The 24992-nt window shown below is 37.3% G+C and overlaps 1 protein-coding gene across 6 annotated transcripts; it reads right to left on the reverse strand.

Annotated features, from left to right (window-relative positions):
* Positions 1 to 9995: 9995 nt before the first annotated feature.
* On the reverse strand, positions 9996 to 13081 carry LOC113298047. 6 transcript variants are annotated; one of them, XR_003333983.1, is made up of 2 exons: positions 11384 to 13081; positions 9996 to 11264 (listed from the first exon to the last, which is right to left on the reverse strand). XR_003333983.1 is itself a non-coding variant. In XM_026546699.1 (2 exons), the coding sequence occupies exon 1, from the start codon at positions 13046 to 13048 to the stop codon at positions 12143 to 12145; it is 906 nt and encodes a 301-aa protein (XP_026402484.1). In that variant the 5' UTR covers positions 13049 to 13081; the 3' UTR covers positions 9996 to 11264; position 12142. The 6 variants fall into 6 exon arrangements, 4 of the variants coding, with proteins under 4 accessions (XP_026402484.1, XP_026402483.1, XP_026402485.1 ...); XR_003333982.1 differs by having other exon boundaries at positions 11348 to 13081; XM_026546699.1 differs by having other exon boundaries at positions 12142 to 13081.
* Positions 13082 to 24992: the final 11911 nt, after the last annotated feature.

Consider the following 24992-nt stretch of genomic DNA (forward strand, 5'->3'; position numbering starts at 1 on the left):
GCATTGATTTCACAAATGACACTATCATCATCAAAATCATACCCAAAATAAGCTAAGCAAACCTCTAATGGATCCTCCAACTGGCTCTTGCAAAAGCTTTGCGAGTGCATAGTTACTTGCTTTTCACGCACAATACTTCAGGCTAAGGTACCTAAAAAAAATCAAACAAACTACGTAAAAAGGAACAGAAGAAAATCCAAAAGAAAAAAAAAAAATCTTATGTACAAAAAATAAAATAAAATAATCTATATACAAAAATTGATATCAACTAGAGAGTATTTTGCAACCACTCACCGGCAGCGACGCCAAAAACTTGGTAGGCTCAGAAACCTACAATAAATACTGCAAGTGCACAGCGTCTAACTAGTAGACAATGGAAAGTACAGGTCGTTCCCACGAGGAGTGTGAAATACTTCTACTAACTAATACCAAAAATCAACAAATCAATAAGGTGATGTTTAACGATTTTTCAGGAATTCGGGACAAAATGAAATAATAAATAATTGTTAACAATAAACGGAATGAGAGCGGGTTATTAGGATTTTCGGTTTCCACCAAATAACTATGCAAACTCTACTAGTCTTTAAAAATATATTCCATGCTTTTATTTTCAAATACTGTTTCTCCGCTATAGTTTTCTTCGCTTCATGGGTAGTGATTCTAAAGCATTATTTATCAATCCTTGCATACCATGTCTAGGGATTTAACCGAAGCACGGAATATCAATTCAAAAGCATAAATAATCAAGAAAATCACATAAACGATTAAACACCAAGCTTTGTGAAGAGAAACTATTAATCAATCAAATCATTATTAAGCATATATCAATGTAGAGTTTTCACAATTAATTGATTTCTACCTAAACCCTAACATGACTCTAGATAGACATGGTTTTCTCAAAAGCCATAAACATATTAATATCAAACTCTATCTAATGAAAAATGAAGAATCGAAAACAAAACTTCAAAAACCTTCTCTCCTTGCGGCACTATGGCCGGGGGCCTCCCTCTCTTTTCTGGTTTTGGCTTGTAGACGCAACTTTCTGAAATAGAACTCCAGACGGGCTCCTCCTTGTCCGTGTTCGTTTCTTCTTCTTTATAGTCTGCTGCGAACGACCTAGCAGATTGGTAAGGCCCAGTCCACTTTCTAAATCCGGACCTAGTCCAGCTCATTTCTCTTCTCGCTCTCAGTAACAGAAACCGTTTCGAACCATCTCAGTCACGTCCTCCATGCAGCGGCCATCACATTCTCAGCTTCTCTGCCATACCCGCTCTCCAGTCTTGTGTGTTGCGTCTGTAACAATAAAACACTCAAGAAAGATGTTAGAAGATGTAAGAATAAAAGGATTAATTTATGGAAAGTAAATAGACACTCAATTGGAATGCAAACAGAGGACAGAGTCACGTGTTCAACACGCTGTCCTTAACACGATATTTGACCGGTACGCCTCAAGAACGAGTGATGCCTATACCTTGTGGTCAAGTTCGTATCCAGGATAAAACTGCCCGTTGCAAGCACTGTTAGCACTACAGTACTTTCCCACTCTTACGACCTCAATAGTAATTGTGCACGGAATGAAAAATAAAGGACCACACAGGGGGAGAAGACGAAAAGAAGAGGATAGTAGCTCTTCTGGACACAAAACAAAATGAGAGAAAGTGATCGCTTTATATAGGGGAGAATAGAGAGAGGTCTCATAAACGCGCATTAAAACAATTTCAATTAATTCAGATTCTTTCCAACGGTTTGAAACGTTCATGCGTCATTATGTTTGATATAAAACGTTCATGCAAATTTAAATTTGAAATAAAAACGTTCATGCAAATTTAAGTTTGATATAAAACGTTCATGCAAATTAATGTTGATATAACGTTCATGCATAGACATAAAGTCGCCCAAAGATTTATTTTGTTTGAAATCTTTTAAGTATTAATTCAAAAATTCAAAAAAAGTTTTGCCAAAAAAGATAAGTCTTGACCCACACCAGATCCCGAGCCCGTCCCGCACGGACGGACGGACGGCGGCGGCGTGCGTGCTTCGGTGCGAAGCACCGCGCGTGTGTGAAAATGTGTGATTGCACCAACTAGCACATTGCCTAAGTCCTCTCCCTCGCACAAAAGTGCTAATGACCCAAGGGCCACTCTAATATCAAAATTTTCAATACTTATGGAGAGGTATCATCTTTAGTTTTCCCTATGTGGGACTAAAGGTTCATTCACAAATAGTGAAAATGAGTTAGTGTCTTTAGTGACCAATAGATCCTAAGTTCCAATCCCACCAAGACCAAAAACCAAACTATTTTATAAACTCATTTTCTCTAACAATCCCCCACATGAATGAAATACCGATAAAAAATCAGAAAACGGAAAGCGAGAAATACCACTTAGGCAAGAGGTGTCCATGAGGTCTTGAACCTTTGCTTAGTGAGAAATTGTCGGAACTACTTGATGGACAGTGAACGCGATGTCTTGAACTACCATCTTTGGTGTAATCCGCGATAATAACCACGCGTGATATCTCTCTAGGTGTTGTCGAGTTCATGTCGTTGTGTCCTTTTTGGCCCTGGACAAATCCCGTTTCTCCGAATGCTCTAGAGAATCAGCTCTCTTCTCATAGGAAGCGACCCACTTCCACATTCAGATGGGTGAGTTCTATCAAGAGTGTTTACTGCTACACCCCACTTCAATCTAAAATTGAAACTATAGAACTCATTGAGACTTAATAGAAAGTCATCCTCACATGCAGTCACACTATCACGTCTACACCATAGGGAAGGGGCAGAGAATGAATTCTCTGATAGTGTTTACCTTGACCCGCCACAAATTAGTTTCTCATTCGAAACCTTGATCTTGGGATCTCCAGTCAGCAAGGTTGAGTATCCTTCATGGCAAGTTTATTTAATGAGCCTAAGCCCCATCCCCTTAGATGCATTACTAACTATCTCCTTGGACAAACCTTTCGTCAAAGGGTCCGCGATATTCTCCTTGGACTTAACCCAATCAATGGAAATAACGCCTTTTGAGATTAGTTGTTTTAGGGTATCGTGTCTTCTTTTTATATGTATAGACTTCCCATTATAGTAGTTGTTTTTAGCTTTAGCTATGGCAGCTTGATTATCACAATGTATAGATATAGCCGGCACAGGCCTATGCCAGAGAGGAATGTCTTCTAAAAAGCATCTTAGCCAAGCGGCTTCCTCTCCTGTATCTAGCGCAATAAACTCAGATTCCATAGTGGATCGAGCTATGCAGGTCTGTTTGGAACTCTTCCAAGAAACAGCCCCACATGCTAGAGTGAAAACATATCCACTCGTAGACTTAGACTCCTCTGAGTCTGATATCCAGTTTGCATCACAAAATCCCTCAAGGACGGCAGGATACCTTTCATAATTCAAACAAAAGGTCAACGTGTATTTCAAATACCTCAACACTCTAAAAAGTGCATCCCAGTGTTCCTGCCCTGGATTACAAGTATACCTACTTAACCTACTCACACATAAGCAATGTCTGGCCTAGTACAGTTCATCAAATACATCAGACTTCCTATAACTCGTGAGTATTCAAGTTGTGATACTCCATTACCTCTGTTCTTTTTGAGTTTACAACAAGGATCATACGGAGTATAAGCAGGTTTACAATCAAAATGATTGAATTTTCTAAGCACAGATTCAACATAATGAGATTGACTAAGACTATAACCGTTAGAATTTCTCCTAATTTTCATCCCTAAGATTACATCTGCAGGGCCTAAGTCTTTCATGTCAAAGTTCTCATTCAGCATGTTCTTAGTGGAATTAATTACATCCATGTTTGTACCAAGTATAAGCATATCATCAACATACAAGCATACAATCACACAGGCATCATTTACAAGCTTAGTATATACACACTTGTCAGATTCATTGATTCTAAAACCACTAGAAAACATTACATGATCAAATTTTTCATGCCATTGTTTAGGTGCTTGTTTCAATCCATACAAAGATTTTTTCAGTTTACAAACTTTGTTTTCACAACCTTTCACTACAAAGCCCTCAGGTTGTTCCATGTAAATTTCTTCATCTAATTCACCATGTAGAAAAGCTGTCTTTACATCCATTTGATGTATTTCTAGGTTATGAACCGCGGCTATAGCAATTAACATCCTAATGGAAGTAATTCTCGTAACGGGTGAGTAAGTATCAAAGAAATCTACACCTTCCTTTTGTTTGTAGCCTTTGACTACTAACCTAGCCTTGTATTTTTGAATAGTTCCATCTATGTTACGTTTCCTCCTGAAGATCCATTTACATCCTATGGCCTTACACCCTGGAGGTAAATCTACTATCTCCCATGTATCATTTTCTTTGATGGATTCCATTTCACTAATAGAAGACTCTTTCCACCACGGAGCTTCAGAAGAAGTCATGGCTTCTCTATAAGTCTGAGGATCAGACTCTGCTAGTGTTATGAAGTCAGGTCCAAAAGAGGTTTTGGTTCTAGCCCTTTTACTCCTCCTAAGATCAAATTCTACTTCATCTTCCTCTAAAGGTAAAGTCTGACTGGTTGAAGGAACATCTAGGGGATCAACACCTCTCTTACGAGAGTCAGATTTTAAAGGAAAAACATTTTCAAAAAACACAGCATCCCTAGACTCCATAATAGTATTTACACCAATTTCAGAAACATCAGAATTCACAACCATAAATCTATATGCAGGTGTATGCTCAGGATACCCTATGAAGACACAGTCAACAGTTTTGGATCCTATCTTGGTTGCTTTAGGTTTAGGGATCTGAACCTTAGCCAAACACCCCCACACTTTAAAGTATGCTAAAGAAGGTTGTCTACCTTTCCACAATTCGTATGGAGTTTTATCTGATCCTTTAAAAGGTACTCTGTTCAGGATATAGCAGGCTGAGAGGACAGCTTCCCCCCACAAGTTCGAAGGTAATCCTGAACTAATTAACATGGCATTCATCATCTCCTTAAGGGTGCGGTTCTTACGTTCAGCTACTCCATTCGACTGAGGTGAATAAGGAGGGGTAACCTCGTGTATTATGCCATGTTCTACACAGAAATCTCCTATAGGAGTTATGTACTCACCACCACGGTCAGACCTAATGGTTTTAATGGTAGTATTCAATTGGTTTTCAACTTCTAGTTTATACCTCTTAAATGCTTCTAAGGCATCATCCTTACCTCTAAGCAATAAATATGACAGTACCTAGTACAGTCGTCTATAAAGTAACAAACCATTTCTTACCGCTCTAGTTTGAACTGATTTCAGTCAACTAGGTCTGAGTGAATTAATTCTAAGGGTTTAGAATTTCTATGAACATTTTTGCTAAAAGGTTTTCTAGCATACTTTGATTCTACGCATATTTCACATTTGTGTTCCTTTTCCAAACTAAATTTGGGTATGCAGCCCACATTGGCTAGTTTAAGCATTGATTTATAATTTACATGTCCAAGTCTACCATGCCAAACGTTCAAAGACTCACAAACATAAGCAGAAGAATCATTATTATTCATTACAGCAGAGTTTACATTAAGCTTATACAGACCCTCAGTCTTATAACCCTGCCCCACATAATCCTTACCCTTAGTTACAACACATTTCCCAGATTCTATTACAATTTTAAAACCCTTATCATCTAAAAAGCACAAGAAAAAATTTTTGCAGATGTCCGGAACATGAAGAACTTCATTCAAAGTGAGAGTCTTGCCAGAAGTGAGCTTGAGCCCAACTTTGCCTTTTCCTACAACCGCAGCTGCAGATGAGTTACCCATATAGAGTTTCTCTCCTTCCCCTACCTTACTGTAGGAGGTGAACATTTCTTTGTTCCCACAGACATGTTTGGTAGCCCCAGAGTCTACCCACCAGTCTCTCACATTTGTTACCAAATTTACTTCAGACACCGTGCCAGAAAATTCATCTTTGTCGTTTTCAACCAAATTAGCATTATTTTTCTTTTTAAGGTCCTTACGGTTTCTACAGTGAACCGCCATATGGCCAGGATTTCCGCAAGCATAATAATCACCCTTAATTTTATTAATGCTAGATTTAGGTTTCTGAAACATACCTTTCTTGCCTGGAGGTTTCTTGGAGTTGTTTCGGTTCTTATCAGCATTGGAACCTTTGTGTTCAGTCACATGAGCTTTGTAAGACATGTCCCTTGAAGAAGATACATTTTTGTCCTTGGAGAACAACAATTCTTCAACTTGAATTTTCTTACCCAGTTCAACCATGGTAACTTCAGAAGTTTCATGTCTCAGTTTCTTCTTGTACTCGGACCAGGAAGTAGGCAATTTCTCGATAGCAGTAGACACTTGAAAAGTTTCATCAATCACCATACCTTCGGAAAGAATTTCATTCATAATTTGTTGGAGTTCAAGGAATTGATCAACCACAGATTTGTCATTCACCATTTTATACTCATAAAGCCTAGCTACCAAGAATTTCTTACTTCCGGAAGTTTCAGCTTGGTATTTCGCCTCCAAAGCAGCCCATAAATCAAAAGCAGAGAAGTTTTCTTTAGCATTGTAAAAATCATACAAAGCATCCTCCAAGCAATTCAGAATATGATTTTTAGACATGTAATTGTTCCTCTTCCATTCTTCTAAAGAAGACTCATGACCAGCATCATTCAGTGATTCATCAAAAGGTTTCAGAACATATGAATCCAACTCATGGTGACTTAGAAATAATAACATTTTGACTGCCACCTCTTAAAGTCTTTTCCAGAAAACTTTGCAGGCCCTTCAACATCGTTCTTACCCATTGTTACAGACAGAAAACAGAAATATCGTGTTAAGATTGTTGCGTCTGTAACAATAAAACACTCAAGAAAGATGTTAGAAAGATGTAAGAATAAAAGGATTAATTTCTGGAAAGTAAATAGACACTCAATTGGACTGCAAACAGAGGACAGAGTCACGTGTTCAACACGCTGTCCTTAACACGATATTTGACCGGTACGCCTCAAGAATGAGTGATGCCTATACTCTGTGGTCAAGTTCGTATCCAGGATAAAACTGCCCGTTGCAAGCACTGTTAGCACTACAGTACTTGCCCACTCTTACGACCTCAACAGCAATTGCGCACATAATGAAAAATAAAGGACCACACAGGGGGAGAAGACGAAAAGAAGAGAATAGTAGCTCTTCTGGACACAAAACGAAATGAGAGAAAGTGATCGCTTTATATAGGGGAGAATAGAGAGAGGTCTCATAAACGCGCATTAAAACAATTTCAATTAATTCAGATTCTTTCCAACAGTTTGAAACGTTCATGCGTCATTATGTTTGATATAAAACGTTCATGCAAATTTAAATTTGAAATAAAAACGTCATGCAAATTTAAGTTTGATATATAACGTTCATGCATAGACATAAAGTCGCCCAAAGATTTATTTTGTTTGAAATCTTTTAAGTATTAATTCAAAAATTCAAAAGAAGTTTTTCCAAAAAAGATAAGTCTTGACCCACACCAACCCCCGATCCCGAGCCCGGCCCGGCCCGCACAGACAGACGGACGGACGGCGGCGTCGGCGTGCGTGCTTCGGTGCGAAGCACCGCGCGTGTGTGAAAATGTGTGATTGCACCAACTAGCATATTGCCTAAGTCCTCTCCCTCGCACAAAAGTGCTAATGACCCAAGGGCCACTCTAATATCAAAATTTTCAATACTTATGGAGAGGTATCATCTTTAGTTTTCCCTATGTGGGACTAAAGGTTCATTCACAAATAGTGAAAATGAGCTAGTGTCCTTAGTGACCAATAGATCCTAAGTTCCAATCCCACCAAGACCAAAAACCAAACTATTTTATAAACTCATTTTCTCTAACAATCCCCCACATGAATGAAATACCGATAAAAAATCAGAAAACGGAAAGCGAGAAATACCACTTAGGCAAGAGGTGTCCATGAGGTCTTGAACCTTTGCTTAGTGAGAAATTGCCGGAACTACTTGATGGACAGTGAACGCGATGTCTTGAACTACCATCGTTAGGTGTAATCCGCGATAATAACCACGCGTGATATCTCTCTAGGTGCTGTCGAGTTCGTGCCGTTGTGTCCTTTTTGACCCTGGACAAATCCCGTGTCTCCGAATGCTCTAGAGAATCAGATCTCTTCTCATAGGAAGCGACCCACTTCCACATTCAGATAGGTGAGTTCTATCAAGAGTGTTTACTGCTACACCCCACTTCAATCTAAAATTGAAACTATATAACTCATTGAGACTTAATAGAAAGTCATCCTCACATGCAGTCACACTATCACGTCTACACCATAGGGAAGGGGCGGAGAATGAATTCTCTGATAGTGTTTACCTTGACCCGCCACAAATTAGTTTCTCATTCGAAACCTTGATCTTGGGATCTCCAGTCAGCAAGGTTGAGTATCCTTCATGGCAAGTTTATTTAATGAGACTAAGCCCCATCCCCTTAAATGCATTACTAACTATCTCCTTGGACAAACCTTTCGTCAAAGGGTCCGAGATATTCTCCTTGGACTTAACCCAATCAATGGAAATAACGCCTTTTGAGATTAGTTGTTTTAGGGTATCGTGTCTTCTTTTTATATGTATAGACTTCCCATTATAGTAGCTGTTTTTAGCTTTAGCTATGGCAGCTTGATTATCACAATGTATAGATATAGCCGGCACAGGCTTATGCCAGAGAGGAATGTCTTCTAAAAAGCATCTTAGCCAAGCGGCTTTCTCTCCTTCTTTATCTAGCGCAATAAACTCAGATTCCATAGTGGATCGAGCTATGCAGGTCTGTTTGGAAATCTTCCAAGAAACAGCCCCACATGCTAGAGTGAAAACATAACCACTCGTAGACTTAGACTCCTCTGAGTATGATATCCAGTTTGCATCACAAAATCCCTCAAAGACGGCAGGATACCTTTCATAATTCAAACAAAAGGTCAACGTGTATTTCAAATACCTCAACACTCTAAAAAGTGCATCCCAGTGTTCCTGCCCTGGATTACAAGTATACCTACTTAACCTACTCACAACATAAGCAATGTCTGGCCTAGTACAGTTCATCAAATACATCAGACTTCCTATAACTCGTGAGTATTCAAGTTGTGATACTCCATTACCTCTGTTATTTTTGAGTTTACAACAAGGATCATACGGAGTATAAGCAGGTTTACAATCAAAATGATTGAATTTTCTAAGCACAGATTCAACATAATGAGATTGACTAAGACTATAACAGTTAGAATTTCTCCTAATTTTCATCCCTAAGATTACATCTGCAGGGCCTAAGTCTTTCATGTCAAAGTTCTCATTCATCATGTTCTTAGTGGAATTAATTACATCCATGTTTGTACCAAGTATAAGCATATCATCAACATACAAGCATACGATCACACATGCATCATTTACAAGCTTAGTATATACACACTTGTCAGATTCATTGATTCTAAAACCACTAGAAAACATTACATGATCAAATTTTTCATGCCATTGTTTAGGTGCTTGTTTCAATCCATACAAAGATTTTTTCAGTTTACAAACTTTGTTTTCACAACCTTTCACTACAAAGCCCTCCGGTTATTCCATGTAAATTTCTTCATCTAATTCACCATGTAGAAAAGCTGTCTTTACATCCATTTGATGTATTTCTAGGTTATGAACCGCGGCTATAGCAATTAACATCCTAATGGAAGTAATTCTCGTAACGGGTGAGTAAGTATCAAAGAAATCTACACCTTCTTTTTGTTTGTAGCCTTTGACTACTAACCTAGCCTTGTATTTTTGAATAGTTCCATCTATGTTAAGTCTTGACCCACACCCACACCCGAGCCCGGCCCGCACGGCAGCGGCGTGCGTGCTTCGGTGCGAAGCACCGCGTGTGTGTGAAAATGTGTGATTGCACCAACTAGCCCATTGCCTAAGTCCTCTCCCTCGCACAAAAGTGCTAATGACCCAAGGACCACTCTAATATCAAAATTTTCAATACTTATGGAGAGGTATCATCTTTAGTTTTCCTATGTGGGACTAAAGGTTCATTCACAACTAGTCAAAATGATCTAGTGTCCTTAGTGACCAATAGATCCTAAGTTCCAATCCCACCAAGACCAAAAACCAAACTATTTTATAAACTCATTTTCTCTAACATTGTGAACTTCTCATTCTTAAATCTGGACACAACTCTTTGTCTACCTGAGCCACGACTGCGCAGCACCGATAAAATCAATGACAAACACAGCATTGAGTTAACATCGAGCTGCATCATCTGCATCACCTTCCTTGTTTCTTCCTTCCAGCCACAAAACCAATGCAGGATCCTTCTCAGGCGACAACACCAGTGCTTAATTCCGGCAGTACAGCTCCATCCATCGTTGCAATCAATGAAGTTGTGAATAAACAAAACTCATTTGACTCCCAGCGTCTTTAGCCGTCATGAACCAAATCCCCATCGACGCTATTGTTGCCTTCTCAGTCAACTCCTATCGACTGCAACCATCTATTCATCACCACTTCCATTCTTGATAAATTCAAGCCACCGTCAGCAGCAAACCCACTTAACAACACTTCAGCCATCCTACCACTGATTAAACAGTACCAATGATCATCCCCAGTTCAAGCCATCCCATTCAACACTTTCTAAATTCAGGCCTCCTTCCTAAGTCCGACCAAGCCATCAACATATATTCCCTGGACACTTCAGTTCCTTCTCCATCTCGGCTACAACACTTTCTTGTTCTCTAACCAACTGTCATACCAAGATCATTTCGAACAACAACAACCCCAAAAATTACATCCAAGACAGAGAGATTAGAACCATTGTTTCCCATTACTTCATCCCTGCTTACCACCGAGAGCTGCTAAAACGATACCATAAATTCATCTTCATTTCCGTCTCAAACCCATTATGCAGAAACTGAATCATCCCAACACCGTTAAGATTTGGTAACAACAGTTGCTCGGATCTCTTTTCTTGCATGACGAATATCACCAGCTTGATAAGACGGAAAATGTGACTTTCTTTTCTTTTGGTGGAGTAGAATATCCTGATGCTTCCATAGATAACATGAGGTGGAGAGGTGTCAAGTAGTCCACTTCAAGTCCTAATTCATGAGGTTGCCACAATGAATTGTCCGTGTGACACTTTAGTGGTGCTGATATATAAATACCAGGCCAACCACAAATAAACAAATGCCTTTCATGCTGTGAGCAGCAGCCTTGGGAATACTCTTTTACAAGAGCCGATTTAGCTTCTAATTCAGCCATTTATTTCCGGATGATCCAATTCAGTTGTACTTTCTACAAAAGCACCAAAATAGTGTTATTAGCCAAAATATCGAGTCCTACCTAATATAAATATGGGTATAAAATGTAACATTTACATGCTTATCAGCAATTTAGCCTCCAATCCAAAGTACCAGAAGTATGAAATTCATTGAACACATTTAGAAGTTCCAGCTTAATAATCTCCCAAGTGGCTTTGAATAACTCCATATATAGTGTAACCATCAGGGCCTGGCGACTTGTTCCTACCAGAAAAATTGATGACATTATGTATTTCCGACTCCTCAAAGGGTTTTTGAGGCAAAATACTGTACTTCACACTAAGAGAAGGAAGAGTTAATTCATCAAAAGTTGGTCTTAAAGGAGTATCTTCAGTGAATAACTCAGTATAGAACCTTTTAGCTTATGTATTAATTACATATCTATCAATACACATCTCCTCATTGATGGTAAGTGAACTAATACCATTAGCCTTGTATCTGCATGAAGCATTTTTATGGAAAAAACTTGAATTCCTTTCACCATCAGCTAGCCATTGACCCTTGGCTCTAGCATGTCATTTCCTAGATAAATTTAACGATGCAGACTTATGCTTGAATATGAATTCCTCTCTTTCATCAAATTCCTCATTATATAAAGAATTTATTTCTTCTAGACTATCCATGACATCAATAAGATCTTCTAGTCTGTTAACTTCAGCTTGAAGAGAACCAAAGTTTTCTCTACCCCACTTCTTGATAAAAAATTTAAGGCCTTGTAATTTTTTTTGCTAGAATGTAACTTGGTTTACCAGTAAAAGTAAGATTAGACCACCAAGTTTTAAGACAATTCAAAGAATCAGGATGAATCAAGAAATAATTTTCATACCTAAAAGGAGATTTGATAGTAATACCTCAATTGCAACTTAGCAGAACTGGAGCATGATCAAAAGTAGGTCTTTTCATTCTGGATTGAAGAAGGGAAAGATCTTCCCAATCCGCAGAAACCACAAATCTGTCTAATCTTGAGAGAAGTGAAGGATTCTGGGAGTTTTTCCAAGTGAATCTTCCTCCTGCCATTGGAAGATCCATAAGATTTTGAGCATTTAGAAAATTTCTAAATCTTCTCCTGTTATTAGTATTTCCTCCTGCTCTATTTCTCTCTGATTGTGACAGAATAGCATTCCAATCCCCACCCAAACACCATGGTTCATGCATTATTGTCCTAATATATGTTATTTCTTGCCAAAACTGAGCATAGCCTGAAGCATCCGAAGCACCATATATAGAAGTGAATAGAGATTCTTCCATAACTAATTCCCCCACATTCCACAGAAAAATTATGCCACCAGACCTTCTTATAGATGGCAAATATGCATATTCACAATTATTGCTACCCCATAATGATCTCACTATCGAATCAGAAACACATTCCATCTTGGATTCTTGAATAGTGCAAAGAAAAACTCTATTCTTCCTAATAGCATTTCTAACAGCTTGAACATTGAGATCATCATTCAGACCCCTAATATTCCAACTCATAAGCTTAAGATCCACTACATACCTCAGTAACCCCAACAATATCCATCGGATTTGATCTTCCAGGAGTATCTCCACAAATTCTTCGTCGGAATCAAAATCCCCAAATCCATCGAGGTCCTCATGAAGAACGAAATTATCAATCTCCTCAGATGTTTTTAATCGCATCAGAAGGTCTTTAAATACTAATCTAGAAACTGGGTCATCACAATTGATTCCCAATTGCTTGTTGAAAGAGACATGAAAATCGACTATTATTTGTATTTCATATTCGTGAGACATAACACCAGAGTTAGGGATTGAACTTTCAGCATCTCTTACATTTGGAATATCACCCGTGTGAGTGACATGTTTGGAGGCTAAGACCGGAGAAAATGTTTGAGCTGGTATAGATAAGGACCCAAACTAAAATTGTGATTCATTAAGTCTATACATGCCTGGTTTACACGCATGCGAGATAGAACCATCTGAGTTGGATTTCAATTTTTCTTCTGACTCAGAATTTGGATCATGGGCGGAGCTGACAAGAAAATCCGGATCCGAACCCGCAATTAATTTTCTACCCCCATCTGGCCCGTATAGTGATCCAGCACTGAATGTTGTTGGTCTTGGGCATGCATGTCCGGACCGAAACCCGAATCCTTATTTGAATTCAACGGGTAACATCCTTCCATCTGGCCCAAATGTTGACTAACACCTGTCCTCTTCTTCCTCCTGACCGTGATCCATGGATGAGGCGACATGATAATAGGACCCGAGCCCGCATCCGAATCAGTTGAATTAACCAAAATAGGAGAAGGGGTAAGGAAAGAGCCCTCGTTCCCATTATTTGGTTGTGTATAACATCCCTCAACAATATCCTTTGCCGCCGAAAAATCAACAACCTTTGAATTTGAAAAGGCTTAAGGAGTAATCGTCAGCGAAGAAGAAGTGACGAAAACCAATTTATTAATAGAGTTTGAAACCGTTTCTTTTGTTTCCTGATCTTTAGCGTTGTTCACAATGTGTTGACCATTTTCATCCACCATAACAATAGATGATCGAATTTTAGGCTTGTGTGCCTGTAATTGAGACTGGGATTCTTGAATATCTTGAATCCATTTAATACTAAGCCAAATTCCTCTAAACTTGGCTGTTATAGGAATTTTACCTAAGTCACAAAGGACTTTAACCTTACAACTATTTAGTTTAGATAAAGAATATGATGACTCATGAATAGCTTCTACTTTACCTCAAGGACTGCATACTGATTGAATAATGTTTAACTCCCACCAATTCAGAGATAGTCCTCTAATGCCGATCCAGTGGCTCTTCTCAGATGAGAAAGCCTTTTTGATAAAAGAAGACTCCGGCCTCCATTGGCTTAATGAGATGTTAGAGTTGCCCACCTTAAGCTTGTACGGTTTCGCAAAAAGATTAAAAATATCAGATGAATTTTCCAAAAAAATCACAATTTTTCCAGTTATACTCTTCAGCTTCAAAGTACCAGACCAACCAAAATGCTTGGAAATTCCACCTGTTATCTTATTCCAACCAATATGAGAGTTGTGAATTACCACTGAAATTCCTAAGGTGCAGAACTCACCCTTTGGAGGCTGACCAATTCTAGGAAACTGATAAGGCGTTTGAACTGTAGAAGTATCAAATCTAGTAGATGATATACCGGGTGGTGTTGTATAGTTACTCGGTGTAGAAACAAATTCCCAAAAAGTATTCCAAATAGAACCGTCATTTCCTTTGGGAATACAAATAAATTTTTTCTTTGAGTCTGATGAAGTTCTTGTGATCTTCAAGTAGTTACCATTTTTGTTAGAAAGCATCTCAACAAGGAGTACCACTTGATGAAATCTTCGGGACCATTTTTGATTTGCTTGAACCTTTGCCGCATCCAAATTTATGTTTGAAATCCAACTAACAACATCTAAAGGGATTAAAATCCAATTAATTTTGCCTTTGTATCTCTCTAAGACTTTCAGATCTTTTGATTTACCTTTGATAATCCAAGATAGCTCAAAAAAATTTCGCTCTGGCAGAATAGTTGAAGAAAAAACCATGATCTCAAATACCAATAATGAAGAAAAACCTGTTTATAAAACTATGAAAGGAAAATAATGGCAGAAAGAAACTCTACTAGCCAATAAATCCTGACCCCAAGGGGAAGGATCATAGATCCGTCCTTGGACGGGAGAGAATTTCAGCTAGCACACTCCTAAACTGAATCAATCACAAAGGATTGATACGAGAAGGAGGCTGAGTTCTTAGGGAAAAAATCGCCATGAAAAAAAACTCCGCAGGAATTTCCTCATACATATTTTAGGTGTTCTTAATCACAAAGTTATCATCTTCGCCTCATAAGGAAGCATAATCATCACCATTTTCATACATCTTAACAAAGCAGCTGAAAAAATTCATACAATATTTATACTTCAATACATTCATACAGAAAAGTAGAGGTGATTTTTTCCCTAGTTCTCGATCTTATTCATTGTCGATGATGGTTTCGGGAAGGAAAGACGACAACTAAGAACATGTTATGGATTCCCTGCAATATATTCACAAAGTGTAATCATATGAAGATCAATACTGCAATCCTCAAAATAGTTTACTCCTCTTTTAGTTATGAACACAAAGAGTTAAGAGCTTAACCTATGAGAACATATGAGATATCCGTTCTAATCACCAGAAATATGATAACAAATAACAACTCTCACAAAGTAAGCAATACACATAATAATAGATAAGATTAGGTATTGCAATCATCTCCAAAATAAAATTTAACTAAAATCAATTTTACTCATGCAACATGATAGTATTTGGAATAGATTTAAAACACATAAATAGGCTACTCCAAAACCTAGTGTTCCTCCTTAAACAATAAGAGTAAAATTCTTAATTAGAGTTAACATACTTTATATAGAAAAAAAACATCCACCCATTAGTTAATATAGACTTCAATCAGAGATTTTTGAGACCCGAGTCTGAAAAGGAGGGGGTCTAACAACACCACCCAATATTTCGCTTAGCAATCTGTATGGACAAACTCCAATATACTTTTTATGAGAATCAACTAGACAGTTAGACTCAATCAATAAAAAGATATATCAAAGAGTTTATATCTCAATCTCTAGATTTGATCTTTACTCAAGAAAATGGAAATCTGCGAGTCTCTATCAAAGAGAGATAACTTGGACGGTACCAAAGATGTCCAAGGATCAATCAATATCAATCAACAATCAAAGGTTGGATTTCCAATTGATGATCTTTAACGCACAACCTGTATTATTTCAATTATATAAAAAATATAATGCGAAAAAGAAATAACACAGACACCAGAAGTTTAGTTAACGAGGAAACCGCAAATGCAGAAAAACCCCGGGACCTAGTCCAGATTGAATACACACTGTATTAAGCCGCTACAAACACTAGCCTACTCCAAGCTAACTTCGGACTGGACTATAGTTGAACCCCAATCAGTATCCCACTAATTCAAGGTACAGTTGTACTCCTACGCCTCTGATCCCAGCAGGATACTGCGCACTTGATTCCCTTAGCTGATCTCACCCACAATTAAGAGTTATTGCAACCCAAAATCGTAGACTTGATAGTAAACAAATCTGTCTCACACAGAAAAGTCTATCAAAGGATAAATCTGTCTCCCACAGAAAAACCCTAGGTTTTATTCCGTCTTAAGATATAAAATCAAGGTGAACAGGAACCAATTGATAATCCGGTCTTATATTCCCGAAGAACAACCTAGATTAATCAATCACCTCTCAACAATCCTTTTTGACTAAACAAGCGGTTTGTCGAGGAATCACAAACAGTGAGACGAAGATGTTTGTGACTTCTTTATCTTGCCTATCGGATAACTCTCACGATCTCAAGCCAATCAATAGATTGTACTCGGGCGATAGAAGATGCAAGATCAGATCACACAACTACGATAAAAGTAGTATCGGTCTGGCTTCACAATCCCAATGAAGTCTTTAAGTCGTTAACCTGGTTTTAGAGAAGAAAACCAAAGGTTAAAGGAGAATTGACTCTAGCGAGCGCACTAGTATCACACAGACGTGTGGGTATTAGTTTTGCACAATGCTAGATGTCTCCTTTATATATCCTTCAAATCAAGGTTTTACCTTAGTTACAAAGCAATCCATATTCACCGTTAGATGAAAACCTGATTTAGATTCAAGCTAATATTTCTCAACCGTTAGATCGAAAACTTAGCTTGTCACACACACTTGGGTAGACGTTTACTGGGTTTGTGAAAACCGTGCCCAAACGTGTACGTGTATGTTGGTTCAACATAGTAACCCAAAAGGTTAACCATATGAGCAATTCATATTAACCTAGTTTTTCTTCACCATAACTAGTTCAATTGACTCAAATGAACTAGTTAAAGAGTTGTTCAATTGCTATGAGATCTTATGTAACTACACAAGACACAATTGAAACAAAGATGATTCGATTCGATGAATCGGCTCATGAACTTTATATCCACGGTTTGCATAAAGCATTCCTTAATAATTTAAGTTTCATGTTCAGAGCACATCTTTAGATCATAACCACTTAAGCTCACAAACAAGTTCGCGGACTTAAGGCAACCGGCAGAGTTTTCCAAACTCAGCAGAAAATCTCGCAAAGAGACTTCCGCCAGTTCGCGGACTAGGTTCGCGGACTAAACACGCAAACGAGTTTTTGGAAAATCCCAGCAGAAATTCTCGGCAAGAGAACTTCCATCAGTTCGCGGACTTGGCAAAGCCAATTCCTCCGGTTTCTCTCAATCAACAAAGTTCGAAAACTTCGGATTAAGGAATACATGGTTATGTAATCTAAACTCTCATTACAATCATTGAAACATTCTCAGAAGATGTTATATAGCCGTTATTCATAGACCATTTCACGTCAGAGCAATTCTAAAAGTAATTGAAACTTTTCATGACTTTCGTCATTAGGTGAAGATAAACTTGATCAAAGCGAAACGCTTTACCAACACACGATTTCGAGAAAAAGATAAGTAGTGAATACTCATCTCGAAATGTCAAATGTGTATAATCCAGTCTATATAGCATACGACTTTTGTCTCATAAGAAGTAGGAGATAGAATAGATAGACTTTTGAGTGATATTTAAGTTCAAGTTTCCACATACCTTTTTTTTGATGAAGTTTCATGGTTCCTTGAGTAGATCTTCGTCGTTGTATGATGAATCGCCATGAAGTCCTTGAGCTCAACTACACTTTTATATCCTAGTCCGAGACTTAGCTATGTAGACTAGAAATCAAGACTCATAGTTTTGATCACTAACATTGCAAACATGCTTGATATAGAAACGCATGCGAGGTCGACCGAGATATGCTCTAACAATCTCCCCCTTTGTCAATTTTAGTGACAAAACTATTAATACATATGGAATACAAAAAAAAAAAAAAACTTTAGCGGCTCCTATTCCATAGTCTAATCTTCAACTTTCCTTGAAATCTTCGTCCTTCCAAGTACTCCAATGATCCCAAAGGTTGTAAGTTTAGAACCACCGTTGTTGAAGATCCGTAGCTATAACAATGAGAGAAATCGAGATTCTCGATCATTATTATACAGTGTCATAGTATCATTATGTAACATCAAAGTCCAATTGCATCACGACTTTAACAACAACACTATGGTGATATGTATCACTCCCTCTTAGTCAATACTCCATCTCGATCATGGAAACCACTCCCCCTTACACAATGATCCGAAAAGCATATGTATTTGTAGTGTGAACTACATTATTTCTCCCCCTTTTTGTCAATAAAATTGGCAAAGGTAAAAGAACGGGATCATAATGAAATTTCCACAAGAGACATTTCATAGACTAAAAGAAAAAATACATACCAACTTAATTTAGATGCAATCATAAAGCCGAAGCTAAATGCATTCATCAAGGAGTTTTAAGATACAAGATAACCTCTATAAAATTCCACGGCTGCACACCCCGCAAGATATTACCATTAAGCACAAGTTCAAAAGAACTCCCCCCCATTTGATGTCATTCCCGAAAGAACAACAAGAGCGACCTTAATTTCGAAAGAAAAGAATGATTTTTTAATTGGACACCAAAAACCATGGAAATGATTTTCTATATCCGAAACTCAACCAAATTAATCACAAGTAAACCCATGAATAATTTAATCGGAATACGCAACTAAATCAAACCACAAAAGTGATCAATTTAATTGATTGTGCTCAACATAAGAAAACTCACGGAGCTACGACTAAGATAACCACACAGAGATGACTACCTTAATCGTTCAAATACTCAAAATAAGGAAAACCTTACGGAATATACAACTATATCAACCAATAGAACATCATTAGTATAGCCATTCATACACTCAACACAAGAACTTGCGGAATATATGAAAAACTCAACTAGATTAATTACAAGAGAACATATAATTAATCTAATTGGAATACACAACCAAACTAATCACCGAAGCAATCAATTTAATTGTCAAAAGATTTTGCTCGACAAAAGAAGACTTTCGGAGCAAATAACTAAATAACCAATCAAGATGATTAATTTAGTTCAAGAATGCTCAACATATAGCATCTCATGGAACAACCAACAAGGCAAATATTAATCGACATAGTTGTAAGGTGCTCAACATAAGATACACAATGGAGCCTTCACGGTAAAACATAACAAAATGGATCAATGAAGATCAATACCGTGGATAGCATACAAGGATCTATTCTATTTTCCATCACTATTTGCATAACGACATAATAGACTTTATCCTTGTCAAGCAAAAGATTTCAACCTATTTTCCATCAAATAAATGACTGCATAGGCACAACTTTTGTAATTGTCAAAAGTCCATTCGTCCTTTCATCAATACGAATATCAATTTATGAACGACTTTACTTTTGACAAAATATGGGACCTTCAAGTTCACGGACGCAAACAATACATATCCCATAAAAATATTGCAATACTTCAAAACAGATTACTACTGCAATAATATCATCCTCCAAATATTTTTAGAATTGAAACCAAAAAATCTAAAAACATGAAGATGAAAACGTTGGACATAGCTATGTGAAATCACAATAATGGTTATTCCAAACTCTAGTAATCCTTCTTAAAAACAAGAATAGATTCTCATAAGAAGTTTCCTAGGCATCAAGACACACTCATAATGAACATATAAGATGATTTGTCCTTAGAGGGTAGAATCAATCTTTTTCGCCCGGATTTACACCAATAATAGCTACCACAAGCGTATAAAAAGATTTTCTTAGCAAAGAAGAACATACAAAGTCAATAACGACCATGCACCATAGTTCACAAAGGATGATTTGAACATTCAAGAATCCCATATCAATGCGTACTACTTCTCATTCTTGAACTTCCTTCTTTGTGATTCACCAACAACATTCTTGTAAAAGCTATAAATTAGCTTAGAATAGTAGTACTCCAAGAATCCAAGTGCCCAAGTCCAGGAGAAGTGGAACAAGTGCGACGAATTGGAGCAAAACACTCAAAAACAAGAGACAGGACAAATACCAATCTTAACTCATCCAAATTCAAGGTTTCTCATCTCTATTGTGAAGAAAATCCAAAAAGAAAGAGAATTCAAAAAGAATGAGGTCATTCCGAGTTCAGACGAAGAAATTACGGCCAAAACAAGTTTACCGAATATCGACGTCTACAGGAAAGTATGCATACGGGTTTGCAAACGAATTTTCATGACTTTGAGCAGTTTGCAAACTGGGTTTGCGAACTTAAACCCCTGGATTTTGATTTTAAAAGATGTTATGCATACTTGGTATGTCTACCATGAAGCCCAAACATCCCGAACTATTATTTTCAAACCTACACATATAAGAACCTTAAACACATATCAAGTTAGGTAGAAAAGAACGATAATCAAGGTACATGGATCATTATAAGTACTCAAACAAGTAAAAAAAAATAAAACTTGTTCAAGTTTATAGACATACCTTTTTAGAAAAGTCCAATTGAATTCTACAGCCTTACAGAATATAATCTATGCGCCTCAGTTGTTGTGCTTCCCTCACCGTATACATAGCAGGGCATTTCTTGGTGAGAATGCACTTTCAACACAAACAAGTTGTGTTGAGGTGAAAAATGTCTTGCTCACCATGGCACCACGAAAGAGTTTCTTTCCAACAACTCTTAAATCTTGTAGTGTTGAGAAACACCCAAGGAACTGTTTTTATAAGTCTATCAAAGAACTTCAAGAGAACCCAAAAGGATATGTGTTTCTGATTTCTTGTTTTCCAACTTATAAAAAACAGTTTCTGCAGATAGTTTTTAGTACTGCGAAGGGAAACTCTTTTGATAAAAAGAGACGTCCTAGATTCTTCATAAAAGAAGACAATACTACTATCTTGATAGGAAGTATCAGGAATTGAGCAACGAATCAATTCATGCTTTGAGGTGATACACTCAGATGACTGAGATTTAAACTCCTCTTGTAATTTGTTTAGTTTATCACAACTAATTGGATTACGCAGAGGAGGAGCATTGCTCTCACTGATTAGTAAATCAATATCAACCTCGACATGAATATTATTCATCATAACTTGATTTAGTTTGTCAAGAGATTCTTGCTCTTTCTAGAGGTATAACTCAACATCAAGAGATAAGCTCTCAAGCTTCTTTTCAAGCCCTTAAAACACTTCAAGGGATTTTAAACCTGGTGGAGGTTTAGATAGAATTTCTTCTACAGATTTTATTAAATCAGTCATGGAAGAGAATTCTGAAATCCTTGGATCTGGTGGTGCATTTATTGAGATAGCACTACTGTCCATAGAGTCAGATCACTACAAACACAGACTTGTAAGGTCTTGAACGTGTTTGCCTGCTCTGATACCAATTGAAAAAGCGGGGGTCTAACAACACCACCCAATATTTCGCTTAGCAATCTGTATGGACAAACTCCAATATACTTTTTATGATAATCAACTAGACAGTTAGACTCAATCAATAAAAAGATATATCAAAGAGTTTATATCTCAATCTCTCGATTAGATCTTTACTCAAGCAAATGGAAATCTGCGAGTCTTTATCAAAGAGAGATGACTTGGACGGTACCAAAGACCAATTTCCAAGGATCAATCAATATCAATCAACAACCAAAGGTTGGATTTCCAATAGATGATCTTTAACGCACAACATGTATTATTTCAATTATATAAAAAATATAATGCGGAAAAGAAATAACACAGACACCAGAAGTTTTTTTAACGAGGAAACCGCAAATGCAGAAAAACCCCGGGACCTAGTCCAGTTTGAATACACATTGTATTAAGCCGCTACAGACAGTAGCCTATTCCAAGCTAACTTCGGACTGGACTATAGTTGAACCCCAATCAGTCTCCCACTAATTCAATGTACATTTGTACTCTTACGCCTCTGATCCCAGCAGGATACTGCGTACTTGATTCCCTTAGCTGATCTCACCCACAACTAAGAGTTACTGCAACCCAAAATCGCAGACTTGATAGTAAACAAATCTGTCTCACACAGAAAAGTCTATCAAAAGATAAATCTGTCTCCCACAGAAAAACCCTAGGTTTTATTCCGTCTTAAGATATAAAATCAAGGTGAACAGGAACCAATTGATAATCCGGTCTTATATTCCCGAAGAACAGCCTAGATTAATCAATCACCTCTCAACAATCCTTTTTGACTACACGAGCGGTTTGTCGAGGAATCACAAACAGTGAGACGAAGATGTTTGTGACTTCTTTATCTTGCCTATCGGATAACTCTCACGATCTCAAGCCAATCAATAGATTGTACCCGTACGATAGAAGATGCAAGATCAGATCACACAACTACGATAAAAGTAGTATCGGTCTGGCTTCACAATACCAATGAAGTCTTTAAGTCGTTAACCTGGTTTTAGAGAAGAAACCCAAAGTTTAAAAGAGAATCGACTCTAGCAAGCGCACTAGTATCACACATACGTGTGGGCATTAGTTTTGCACAATGCTATATGTCTCCTTTATATAGCCTTCAAATCAGGGTTTTTCCTTAGTTACAAAGCAATCCATATTCACCGTTAGATGAAAACCTGATTTAGATTCAAGCTAATATTTCTCAACCGTTAGATCGAAAACTTAGCTTGTCACATACACTTGGGTAGACTTTTACTGGTTTTGTGAAAACCGTGCCCAAACGTGTACGTGTGTGTTGGTTCAACATAGTAACCCAAAAGGTTAACCATATGAGCAATTCATATTAACCTAGTTCTTCTTCACCATAACTAGTTCAATTGACTCAAATGAACTAGTTAGAGAGTTGTTTAATTGCTATGAGATCTTATGTAACTACACAAGACACAATTGAAACAAAGATGATTCGATTCGATGAATCGGCTCATGAACTTTATAGACACGGTTTGCATAAAGCATTCCTTAGTAATTTAAGTTTCATGTTCAGAGCACATCTTTAGATCATAACCACTTAAGCTCACAAACAAGTTCGCGGACTTAAGGCAACCGGCAGAGTTTTCCAAACTCAGCATAAAATCTCCGCAAAGAGACTTCTGCCAGTTCCCGGACTAAACACGCAAACGAGTTTTTGGAAAATCCCAGCAGAAATTCTCGGCAAGAGAACTTCCGTCAGTTCGCGGACTGAGTTCGCGGACTGGGTTAGCGGATTTGTCAAAGCCAATTCCTCCGGTTTCTCTCAATCAACAAAGTTCGAAAACTTCGGATTAAGGAATAGATGGTTATGTAATTTAAACTCTCATTCCAATCATTGAGACATTCTCAGAGGACGTTATAGAGTCGTTATTCACAGACCGTTTCACGTCAGAGCAATTCTCAAAGTAATTGAAACTTTTCATGACTTTCGTCACTATGTGAAGATAAACTTGATCAAAGCTAAACGCTTTACCAACACACGATTTCGAGAAAAAGATAAGTAGTGAATACGCAGCTCGAAATGTCAAATGTGTATGATCCAGTCTATATAGCACACGATTTTTTGTCTCATAAGAAGTAGGAGATAGAATAGATAGACTTTTGAGTGATAGATAAGTTCAAGTCTCCACATACATTTTTTTTTGATGAAGTTCCACGGTTCCTTGAGTAGATCTTCGTCGTTGTATGATGAATCGCCCTGAAGTCTTTGAGCTCAACTACACTTTTCTATCCTAGTCCGAGACTTAGCTATGTAGACTAGAAATCAAGACTCATAGTTTTGATCACTAACATTGACAAACATGCTTGATATAGCAACGCATGCGAGGTCGACCGAGCTATGCTCTAACAGATTCCTCAGAGGTCCTTTATCTAGTAATAATAAGTTATTTTATAAGTCTTCCGGTTTTAGTTAATAATTATGAAGGTAAAGTAAACAACAACAATTCGTATTAAAAGAAGAAAAACAAAGTAAAGTAAAGAAAAAAGTAAATAGCAAGTATGTCATTTTCATCTTCAACATGGTTTAGTAAGTGATTTATTTTAGATGCATATCAAATGCCTATTAATTACTTAATTTGTTATCAGTATGGAACATCGGGTGTACATTAAATTATAGGTAAAATTCAAAGAAAAATAATTTTTTGATTTGTAGGTTATGATATTTGCACTTTACTAGCCTTCTCAAATTGAGCTGTGAGTGATCAAAAAAACTCAGTTTGTATCTGAGAAAATCAAACATTGCAGCTGAAAATCCCTTAGGGTTCGTGTGGCACCAGTGAGTTTAATTTATAGGTAGGTAAAAAAAAACTATAAATCCAACAACCTATAAATTCAACTGCCTCCGGTACAATATTTGTTGTTTGGCATCAAAAGAACAGCCAAAATGTTGAAACATAGTTCTTGCTGGAAGTAAGGTTTCATCACAAGATATAAGAAGAATTAAAGCTCTTTCTGATAGTGTGAAGCGTTTGAAATCAGGATCCGTTTGTGCTGATATTTTCTGATAAACAAAATTTGTTTTCTAATTAATTCGATTAGTACATACGAAAATCAGGGAATTAAAGGGAAAAAAGGTAGATTAGGGTTCATTTTTTTGTACTGTCCTGATAGAAAAACACCATTTGATCATGAAAACTTTTATTCCCTTAAATTATATTTATAAACCCAGACTTATTTGGTTTTGGAAAAACCTAGGGTTTGGTATATCAATCGAAAGATGATTAAAAGAAGTACATGAAAGGACGAAGAACAAATATTTAACAATAATATCCATAATGAATACAT

This window comes from Papaver somniferum, chromosome 7 (assembly GCF_003573695.1).
Source record: "Papaver somniferum cultivar HN1 chromosome 7, ASM357369v1, whole genome shotgun sequence".
Lineage (NCBI taxonomy): Eukaryota > Viridiplantae > Streptophyta > Magnoliopsida > Ranunculales > Papaveraceae > Papaver > Papaver somniferum.